This window comes from Corvus brachyrhynchos, unplaced genomic scaffold (genome assembly GCF_000691975.1).
Source record: "Corvus brachyrhynchos isolate BGI_N302 unplaced genomic scaffold, ASM69197v1 scaffold466, whole genome shotgun sequence".
Lineage (NCBI taxonomy): Eukaryota > Metazoa > Chordata > Aves > Passeriformes > Corvidae > Corvus > Corvus brachyrhynchos.
This window is the reverse complement of record NW_008238635.1, coordinates 686,177-698,006: the sequence shown is the minus strand read 5'-3', so window position 1 is coordinate 698,006 and position 11,830 is coordinate 686,177. Positions and strand designations below refer to the sequence as shown.

The following is an 11,830-nucleotide window of genomic DNA, read 5'->3' as shown; positions in this document are numbered from 1 at the left end:
CTTCTCCTTTACAGCTCATTATTTACCATCCCCTTTTCCTCTGTGTCACCAAGATATCTTCATGAGACAGGATTTTCTGGTTTCTTTCAGGTGACTAACCAGAGTACATGGAATGAACAAGGGATATTCATAATGCCTTGACTGAAATCCAGTGCTGCTGCTTAGGAACCTGCTAGCCAGTCTTTAACTCCTTAATGTGTATCTTGTTTGTGCTCTAACTTGTCCAGCATTTTTACATTCTTAGCATGGCAGGCTACAGGAGCTACAGAATTTCAATCAGAACACCCTCACCAATGAAACCTGTACTTCTGGTTTTTGTGTTAGCTTGTCATGATCTCTTTTCAATAATCTCACAGGGCCTCATAATAACATAATTCTCACATTTAGTTCTTGAAAAACTGAATTATTCCATCATTTTTCACGTAGCTGATATCAAAGTGACAAGCCCACAATTACCTGCATTGTCCTGGTTATTCTTTTCATAGACTGGTGCAGGAACTGTCTCCTGGAGCCCTCTAAGATGAGGGAGAAATCACTGTCATTGGTTCAAAGTTCTCTCTGGTTCCCTAATTTTGTGCCTTTTTTAAAATGTGAATTACTCACAATACTGAACTCCAGTATTGAAGCAGCTATATTTAACAGTCATCCAAATTATTATTTGAATAGGAGTTTGTATCACCACAGAATTGATCTGGGGAACAGGAACATGTATTATTATACCCCAAAGGCAGAACACTTTTTTCTGCTTGCTGTGACAACTCCATCATTTCTAGCAATCAGCAGGAGGTGGAAACAGCAACAAGGAAGGGGAAGGGAAATGGCTTTGTCTAAGGCAATCATTCATTCTACGTGAATAGAATGAATTCTACATCACAGAATATTCCACATGAATTTCATGTAAAAAAAAAAAAGTAGAAATTTTAGAATTTAGTAAAATTTTAGAAAAAAACCCAGAAACTGACTGCCAAAACCACAGCAAAATCTGCAACTGCCAGGCAGAAAAGTACCTGCTTGGCTGCAATCTTTTATCTTCTGGATCTCTCTCAAACAAGAAGTCTGTCTCTACAAGATGGACAAAGCTATTGATTTAGTATCTCAACTTTCTCTTGTGTGCAAATTGGAAAACTTAGAGTGTATTTTATCAGAGGGGATCTGGCAGCTGTGAGTGAAAAGCTCTGCTCACATCCTGCTGGTGGAATGGCCAGCAAACTTGTTCTCTAGCTAATTACCTACAGACATTCTTGTTTAACCTCACAGCAGAACCTGCTCTGAGGGTTTGTTTCTCTTTCTCTGCAAATCTCTCCACCTCAGAGCAAAAGAGGTTCTCCTACACCACACTCCCACTGAAGAGGAACTCTCACCTCAGCAAAGCCAAGCTCTTCTCACCTGCACCTCAGGAGATACCAAATGCAAGGCTGTAAAAGGTAGTGCACAAACACCACAGTCTCCACATGCAATTTAAACAGAGCTTTAAAATCTTATTGATTAGCAGCTTGGGCCAGAACATGGTTAGCAGGGCAAAATAAAGTCACACAAAATATGGGACACACTTGAAAATGCAGAGTACTGACTGTACCTTACAGATCTTGTAGAGAGATTCCTGACCATCTCCTTCTGTATCCTTAAAATAATCATGTGCTGGATAGGTACGATGGATATCTCGTTTAATGACACTCTCCTGAGCAGAATCCTGTAAAAAAAAGAGAAAAATGCTGACACATTAACCCAGCAGGAGTATAATTAAAAGTAACATTAAATAGAAAATTCAATGTGTACTCAACATGGATTATTAGATAACTGCTTTACTGACTTCTCCTCCAAAAATGCTCTGAGAAGAAACTGAAAATCCTTTGTAGTCTCTTATGCAGTTATAGTTTGACAGCTTAACAAGAGCAACACGGCATGTTTTCTGTCCTGCAGGCTTAAGGTTCAACTTTAGAACTCCGAGGAAATTACCAGTTATTTAATTGTTGGTGTGTTTTTACCACAGATCATATACTCGCCAAATTGCTCTGGCAGTAAAAAAACCAATTAAAAAAAAAAATAGGCTGTCTCTGTCTTGCAAGCTTAAAGCTCCTAATTTGAAATGCGTATGAATAAAAAGTGTTAATTAAAAACTCACAAAGAATTTCTATAAGAAGATGGGAATCACTGATTGCTGCAAACAGAGCTGACAAACACCACTGTGTGGATGAGGAAGTTATATTAAAATGTCAGAGCTGGAACTACAACAGTTAATTATCCTCAGGTTCCAGTGAGCTGCACCTTTAGGTTGGCAAATATCAAATGGTGCTTTTCTCCATTACCTTTGTAATCCTGAAGGAAAAACCAACAAAACCCTCTCCTGTAATTTGGAATATAAATCCCTTACAGATAACCTTCCCCTTGAAAACAAGAGTATTTCTGTTACAGAAAAGCTGCTAAACTCTCAGATTGTGACTTGTTAACCAGGGTTCTCCATAAAAAAGCATCTTTACACCTGCTGGGGTCAGCAACCAGGTAATCTCCCGAATTTAGGTTTTCTAATTCCATGAAGTCTCTACAGTGAGCCTGTGCCACACAATAATGCAGCTGCCTGGAGGGCTCAGCCAGAAGTCTACAGCAATTCCCAACTGCAGTTCCCTTCTGGATCCTTCTGTAGCCAAACACTCAAAGGAATCCCCCTGGGGTGGATCAGGCTGCCCCAGAGATGCAAACCCACCACTGCATTTCTCCATTCCCCTTAGTGGCACCTAAGGAAATGGATGCCAGAAGCTCAAACATCACCTCGTGCTTCCTCCCTAAAGCTGATGGCTTCTCTGACTCTTGGCTGTCATTAATTTGTCCAATTACAATGTTCTAATGTTCAGTGAGCTCAACTGCAGCTTTCCCTTTGCTTGACATTAATACCTCTAGTACCAGAAAGCAATGTGATCTGTGTATTGTAAAGTCATAGAATCCCAGAATGGTTTGGGATGGAAAGGACCCTAAAGCTCATCCAATTCCACCCCCTGCTATGGGCAGGGACACCTTCCACTAGACCAGCTCATCCCAAGCCTCATCAAACCTGGCCTTGAACACTTCCAGAGATGCAGGGATGGGGCAGCCACAGCTTCTCTGGGCACCCTGTGCCAGGGCCTCCCCACCCTCAAAGGGTAGGACTTCTTCCTAATATCCCATCTGCCCCTGCCCTGGCAGTGGGAAGCCATTGCCCCTTGTCCTGTTATTCCAGGCCCTTTCCCAAAGTCCCTCTTCAGCTCTTTGGGAGCGCCTTTAGGCACAGGAAGGGGCTCTGAGGTCTCCCTGGAGCCTTCTCCAGGCTGAACACCTCCAGCTCTCTCATCTATCCTTTCCACATAGGAGAGGTGCTCCAGCCCTCTAAAATGCCAGGCATATTTTTATGTGCTATGAAAAGGAAAGCTTACAAAGAAAGGTGATGTTTTTATTATGCCAACTGGAACCACTGGAGAAAATAAACACGTTTTTATGCTTTCACCGTGTTATCATGATTATTCTCAGGACATCTAAGCACTGTGCAACTATCAGCAACCAAAGCTAACCCCACTGTCTGAATCATGAGCAACAAAATACAGACTAATAACAAAAGTTTTATAACAAGCAGTTCTCTAATCAGACTTCTTTAATGATTATTTTCATCTACACGGCTTCCAAATACCAGAGAGGCTGGATAACTGCAGTCTGCCTCCCAGATCCACCTGACCATTCAGTTAAATTGTGAGAAAATGCCTGGAACAGCATTTAGGATCTACCAGCAACGTTTCAGGATCTATTACAGAAATGCGTGACACGCATTTTTCAGCACGAACGTGAGAAGATCCAGGGACAGTTCCAGGAAGCCCACAACATCCAGCACACACAAGGTTTTCTGGTCAAGCTGAGACACTGAGCTTGACTGCCCTGTACATCTCTTGTCTTGACTTGGGAAGCCAATGTGTAAACTGAGCACACAGAAGGTCACAAGGAGGATGCCCAAGGTAGGGCCAAAAATATTTGTGTAAAGGCCCAAATGCACAGTAGCTTTTACTGAGTTAAAAGGAGCCTGAAACAGTCTTTGTTCAGCCTTATTAACAAAAGATGCTTCTAAAACACCTACAGGAAAACAATTAAATGGGCCCAAAGTAAGATCTACACACAAAGACTGCAGAATTAACTCCTCCTCAAAAGACAATCTCTCTTTGAAGTATGATAAACCCATCATGTAAGAAAACCAAGGCATTGGTCTAGAGAGAAGATCAGCATAGAACTACTTCTTAAAATATATCAAAAATACTTTAGTAAGTTTCTGTCTTTTTCCAGGTAGAGTTTGTTGATAGCACTGTTCTCAAGTACCAAAGCACATGAGTTCACAGACACCTTAATTTAGGTTTTCAGACCATTTTTATTCCTCTGAAAGCCATGGAAAAAAAGCTACGGTGAGATGGCTATCAAGGCATTCAGGGTTCTATTGATCTTACTTCTAAAATTCATTTCAGTGCTGCCAACTCAGAGAAAATAATTCTACTGAGGAAAAGAATTATCTTCACATGTCAATGCTATGACAGCTGCCATGCTACTGAACAAGTTCTGCCTCGAGTTGTCTCTCTTCTAGAACAGCTGAATTTCTGCAGTGGAACAACTGTACTGGAATGCTGACTCCTTGACACTCCTGCCATTCCCAGCTATCAAGAAGCTGCTGAACATGGGCAGCTGATGCCAGAAGGCAGATCAACACAGAAATAAAACAAAGAGAAGAGAAAACTGTATTGAATAAATGTTTAAGGAAAATTAAGGGTACACAGGCAATCACAACTAAGAAATTCAGGGCAATCTTTATGCAGGTACTTCAGGAATTGTTTTTTAATTAAGAATATCTCACACACACTCCCAAAAGAACCTCTACTCATTTGTTGTCACAAGTAGACCCACTCTGGTGATGAACTGCAATTAGGGAGCAGAAGAGACCACTGGAGGTAGAGCCTTGTTTCCTGTGTTCCAAGAACTGGAGAATAAGCACTGTATCAGCCAGAAGAATTTATTAAGAAAGAGAAATCTCTTGGGGCGTAACATGAGACTCAGTACTTGCCCCACTTTTACCCAAAATTACTTTTATGAAAGCAGGGACATCCCTAATGAAAAAAATTCCAAAAGCAGTCAGCCGAGTTTTCCTCACTGTGCAGCTGCCTGCATTACAACTTCTGACTTAATATGGAGAGATGCAGAATTACAGTTGCAATTAAAGGAATTCATGGGTTTAATGTGAGTAGTAAATAAATGATAAACCAGGTAACAGGTGTCTCAAACCTGGCACTCAAACCGAGCAGCACTTCGGACCTCAATCTCCTTGTGCTCCATTTCCCTGGTTAATAATAATTCCCCATCTCAGTGGGGTGTTATGAAAATCAATTAACATCTGAAGCACTGAAATACTGTAGTGATGAGTCCTGCACAAATGCCAAATAGGAGAATAATAACTCCAGCCTCAAATCCTGATCTGTATGGTGTCTAGTAAGGCACAGGGTTACACAAAGCAATAATAGTAAGGGGAAAGAAAAAGAAAAGTAAAGCATCTCATTAGATATGCACTATTCCTTGTGTACACAACCAGGCAGAGATCCCAGGAAGAAAACAGCCCAAAATGACAGAACTATGTGTGATCAAGAATGCAGCATTATGCACACAAGCAGGCAATTTTCATACTGCACTTCACCTCCAAAGGCTTCTCTCTTGTTGAGCATTTGATGGGGTGCCCTTTCTTCCTGGACCAGGGTAAGAGAGCAGAGGAGGCTGCTGTTCTGCTAAGTTCTTTATTTCACAGTCTCACAGCTTTCTTGAAGGCAGAGTTTGAAGGGGGTTACATGATAAAGCCAAGCAGCAAAAGCAGGCAAAAACATCTTCTTCTATATGCTCCATATATTTTTTCTTACAGAAGTGTGGACTATATTTGCTAACTGACCAGTAAGATTAACACACGATTCTAGTTTTCCTTTTCTTAACCTATCCTGATCTAATTCTAACAGTCCTAAGCCTTACACCAGTGTTACATAGGTATTACACAGATTTGTGTATACAGTTTCTATCAGCTCTTATTGTTTATGTGAACATTCCATCTAAAAAATGTGAACAGTATAATTCTATCTAGATTTTGTCTAAGGTAAAGAATTCTGTGAAAAGGTAACACTGCTGCAGCAAGAACTGTGTTTAAGGTCTCTGCTGCAGCTTTTTAATGTTTAAGGCACTCAGCATATATTTCTACTAAAGGTTAAAAATCTGTATTTCTATTTCACTTTGGTGTGGCTTCATGTATCTCACCTTGTCCAAAGGTTTTAATTCAACCCCCGTGCTTTGGCTTCCCTCGGGGCTTGAGTCGAGAGGAGCTTCCACTCCAACAATCTCTAACCTTAAACTCATTCAAGTTGGGTTTTACCACATGTGTTTACACACAAAAATAGGATTTGCATTTTCTAGTGGAAGGTATTGCTACCCATGGCAGGGGGTTGGAACGAGATGAGCTTTAGGGTCCCTTCCAACACAAACCAGTCTGGGATTCTCTGTGCTGGAGACTCAGTTCAAGTTCACCTGATTGGCCCATTTAAAAGGTCTGCATCTCTGCTGGGGCTGAAACAGCTGATTTTGCATCACATTGTCCTGCCTGTACTTCATCTCCTCACTAGCTAAAAAAAAAGCCAGATCCAGAGTACCAAGAAAAGTAAGAAAAGGGAAAAAAAAACCAAAATGGGCTTTCACTGACTAAAATTACCATGCCCTGGCAATCGGGTGTGTCATGCTTCTTAAGGATTACATACTGGAACTTTGCTATGTGTTGTATGGAAAGTAAAAATTCCTAGGCCAACACAGACATTCACCACTTGTTTAGCCAGGATGTGAAAACACACCTTCTGCTGATACCCAGAGATGGAGGTAACCTCAATAAACCGTCTCCTAGTCCTGAAAAGCCATAAATTTAAACACTGACTTGCCAGCTGCATGTTACTGACATTATGACGTTGTTTCAGTACCCAAGTGTTTGCTGAAGGAACATATTTTTGGCATATTATTTATTTTGTTCCTTGAAGTTCTTTGTGGTTCTGTGCAGTTCCACACACACATGGGAATATGAGTATTAACTTTAAACCCTCTAACACACAATCACAAACAGGCAGAAAATACAGAATACACAAAAGTGATGAGGTCAGTCAGCATGGGTTTGAAATGATCTGCACACCTAGCACGTAGCTCTGATCCCTGTTATTACTGATGTCCTACCAAATTCCTGCTCTCAGGGAAATCTGACAGCACACTGTGCCAATACATCTTATACACATCATCAATCCCTTTCCTCTCCTCGTTTTCCATATGCATTATAACCCTCCAAGTAGAATGTGTGATCCAGGAAAATCCCAGGTTCCCTACTAATCAGTATTTGGAAAAAAAAAAATAAAAATCAATAGCTCTTCCTTTAAAAGACATTGAATAAAAGATGATGTCTGGCTTATGCTCAGCTCCTTCTGTAGTGTTTTTGTAACACATACCTTGCAGTTCAGCTCTTGTCTATAAATACATTTTCTCTCAATCATCATCAGCTTTTATTCAACTGAGAGCATCTAACACTCAGAGAGTACCAATTAACAGAGAAACAGAAACTGAGAAAAAACCAGAGTATTATTCTTTTTCTTTCTAACAGTTACATATGAATATACTGAAAGTGAACATAGCATTTAGGTAAATTCTGTAAATACCCTGGTCAGCTGAACTTTGCAAATTCTGGCTCACTGTCTGCTGTATTTATTGCTCTTTGGACAAAACTGCTTTCCACAAGCAGAAGGAGCAGAAGGCTTCCTGGACACAGGGCCAGATCAATAGTTTGTATCTGAGCAGCCCTGGCAGGTCACACCTGGAGCTAAATTTAGTACTGAAGTCTCTCTTCTCTCATCAGTTTGGATTACTAATATAGCTCTGCCCAAAGGAAGTAAACATCTTTTATCAAATTATGTCCCATTCTTCTCAAGCTGTGTTTGACCAAATGGTAGTGGCCAAATTTGGAGAACTCCCAAGACAGGATCCTCATAAACAATCTACAACATGCCTCTTTTTATACCAGGAATGCAAATACACCTATCACTTCTAAACAGACAGCTCTCTACCTGTTGAAAAGCTAGTGAGACTGGGACTCTGCTGCTTTTAGATACATTACCAGCAGGACTGCACTAGCCAGGAGCTTGTTAGGAACTGTTGCATCACCCACACGACTGCCAAGGAAATGGGAAATGCTGCTCACTTTGGAAGGCTGTCAAAGTATTTCACAGAATCACAGAGGATCATTAAGACTGGGAGAGACCTTTAAGAAAGACTGAGTCCAACTGACAACCCAGCATTGCTGTGTTCACTGCTAAATCGTTTCCTCAAGCGCCATATCCACACATCTCTTGAACACTTGCAAGGATGGCGACTTCATCACTGCCCTGGGCAGTCTGCTCCAATGCCTAATCATCCTTTCACTGAAAAAAAATTCCCTAATATCTGATCTAAACCTGCCCTGGCCCAACTTGAAGCCATTTCCTGTCATCCTGACAGACAGTTTCTCCCAAAACTTAAATCAATCTTAAAACTGCCTGGGAGCAGGATGAGGAGGATATATTGACCACCTGTCCAGCATGAGGTTTTTAACCCTCTCAGAAGCTGCTGCTGATAGATTTTAGCTACAAGGTGCTGGACAAGGTAGACCTGGGTGACAGAAAATGACAATTCCATGGTTCTTAAAGACTGTGTAGAAGGAAAAGGGAGTCTGAGAATAATACTAATACCTATGTCAATACTATTCTGTAGGCAGCTATAAAAAACAAAGTGATGTGTTGTGATGACCTTCTTAAGAAGGAGAAGGAACTGTTGGAGCAAGTCCAGAGGATGCCACGAAGTCGATATGAGGACTAGAGCTCCTGCCCTATGGAGACAGGCTGAGAAAGTTGTGGCTGTTCAGCCTGGAGAAGAAAAGGTTGTGTGGAGACCTCACAGCACATTCCAGTACCTGAAGGGGCTACAAGGAAGCTGGACAGGGACTCTGCATCAGGCACTGAAGGGGCAGGACAAGGAGGAACGGCTTCACACTAACACAGGGCAGGGTTAGATGCAATACGGGGAAGAAATTCCTCCCTGTGAGGGTGGGCAGGCCCTGGCACAGGGTGCCCAGAGAAGCTGTGGCTGCCCCATCCCTGGAAGTGTCCAAGGCCAGGCTGGAGCAACCTGGTCTAGTGGAAGGTGTCCCTGCCCATGGCAGGGGGTGAAATGAGATGGTCTGTAAGGTCTCCTCCAAACCAAACCATTCTGGGATTCTGTGCTGTAGCAGTCACAGAGGTAAGACAGAAACAGCTCTGCCCTCAGCAGGGTTGAACCATCAATCAGCAACAGAGGAGATGACATTTTTCTCTATAAAAATCACAACAAAATTAGATTAGACACAAAACAATTCTGCTTAAACTCTCTTGTTCTGAAAAACAAAAGATATCCATGACCTTTACTATCTTTGTGGTTTGTTTTCCTTCTCCCTCTCCCATTCTGTACACACTCTCTCCTATGCTACTGATACATAATTTATTCTCCTTACTCTGCCATATCCTCTCTGAAGGCTGCTGACAGAAGAAAAACACTATTTGTGCTACTGGGCAAGAGGTCAACTTCTGAATATAGCAGGCTTGATGTTTTACTACTGGCATGGAATGCTATGAACTCAGAGTTACTCTTAGGCACTCAGCTTGGAAGCTCCCTGATCTCCCACAAGAGATGGGGCGCTCTGTCCACCACCTGATGGGGTTTGGGTCTGGTTTTTTCCCACGCAAAGCATAGTTGGCGCATCTTTTTGTAGATAGCACAGTATTTCAATTTCTATTTTACTGTGTTTGGGGCTTTATTTGGGTCATGTGATCTTCAGCAGGTAAGATTTCAACCATTCTTTTGTTAAATGTTGGAGACAGTTGTTTAAGCACCGGATTTTGTCTGAGGTTTGATCCGGTTTTTAATGGCTAGTACTCCACAAGGCTGGCTCTCTGGAGGACATGAGGATAGATTAACCCAAGTAAAAGCCATATTACCCAGTTTATTCATGACCATTTCACCTTTTTCTCTGCTATGTGTATAGGCACTACCTTACAAACAGACAGTTTGTAAAACTGACAAACACTAAAAAGGTAACCAACAGATTCATCCTTGTAGCGAATAATTTTGTCCAAGTTCTTTCTGGTTTGCTGATTTTTAGATTAGGTTTCTGATTATGTCTCCTCTGGTAGAGCCATAAATATATTTGTAAAGATCAGAAAAAATGTTCTTGTAATCAATCTGCAATTTGACATTCAAGTATTTCTGACTCTACCACCAAGGCAGAGTAATTCCCAGAAGCAGGAGGAAAGGTTAAGGCCTCTTTCTGACAAACAGTACTTAACTGCCCCAGTGTCAGATGGTTGTGGAAAATCCATGTGAAACTTCACAAGAAATGGAAGAAGTGGTGTATTTGAAACCTCGACTCCTACTTACTTACCCCAATTGATGGTGCTCCAAAACTTGCTACGATTTTTAACAATTGCCTAAAATTTCACTACAAGAAGTATAACCCGCCCAAAATACAGTAATTCTTAAAAAAACCCAAATCTTTAAAAAGAAAACCCTGTGTCTTAGAAGGTAAGTTTCCTATAGCATTACTGACCAAGCAGATGTCTGTTTAGTCAGGGTTTCTTTCAACACATTTTTACAAATTCTGAAATTAGGCCTACTTTTGCCTTCAAAAGATAACATGACCAATGCAGCCAGCTCAAGTCTCGTTTTCTGGAGTTGCTTGACTTGTCCTTTACAAGCTGGGTTTAAGACAGAATTCCAGTAAAACTCATAGCCACACCCTGCTAGCACGCCCTGACCTTTGGCATCTGGTATTGCTTGCTGCTAGCAAAACGTTAATAAAAAGAGAAAATGCTGTGGGTTTATCCAATTCAGTGCCACTGATTTTAACAAGGAGGAAATGCCTTGCAGCAGTATGCAGATAAAGAATTGCCAATATATTGTCTTTTAAAAGCTCCTTAAGCTTGTAGTCATTGAAGTGCACAGACTGTTTCTTCAAAAATGAAACTCCTGTCCCTCATCTTCTTAAACAATGGAGTTCTTCCAATAATCCAGGCAGAAACACTTCAGCAAGGCCCTGTAATGTTTACATCCCAACGCAGTTACATCCCAGAGCCACTCCCTGACAATTCAGCAATCTGTAATTCAGCAATCATTTGATATCCTGGACACCCCACTTTTATACTTCCTATGACAACATCACCTTCACCTTTTTCTTTGCTGCAATGGAACTTCATTATTTCGAAGTACATAGTTTTTTCAACCACTCATCTTCCAGGACTATTTAGATTCCATTACAGAGTAATCTTCTCAATTCTCTTTATATGCAATCCAAAAGCCAGTGGGTCTGTTGACCTGAGAGCCCTTTGCACCACTCAACACTGACATCAGACCTCCAGACCAAAGACTCCGGCTCTTTGGGAGCATAAAAGATCAAAATCACTTTTCAACAAGATGTAATCTTTACTCCAGACTAAGGAAACAGTGCCTGGCAGAAGATGAAGGCCAGCCTGACTGTTTGGGAAAAGGAGAAAAATACAAGCACACGGGTTTTGTGCCTGCCTCAGTCAGAATGTGAAAGCAATTACGAAGATGCCATTAACACTGCACTAAAAGGAGAAGTTAGGTAAGGCCAGTTTATCAGTGCCTGTAACACTTTATCTATTTTATTCCTGGTTTTTACACAAATTTACTTTAAGAAGTCCTATTCCTCTACAATTCTTAGCTGAATCCTTCCGAGTGTGTGAGACAC

At 41.3% G+C, this 11,830-nt stretch overlaps 1 protein-coding gene across 1 annotated transcript in view; it reads right to left on the bottom strand.

Annotated features, from left to right (window-relative positions):
• Positions 1-11,830, bottom strand: part of RABGAP1L (RAB GTPase activating protein 1 like) — a 242,971-nt gene that overhangs the window by 111,525 nt on the left and 119,616 nt on the right. Inside the window, exon 16 of the mRNA XM_008636116.2 lies at positions 1,577-1,690. Coding sequence (XP_008634338.1) covers positions 1,577-1,690 — 114 coding nt within the window. The remainder of the gene's footprint in view (positions 1-1,576; positions 1,691-11,830) is intronic.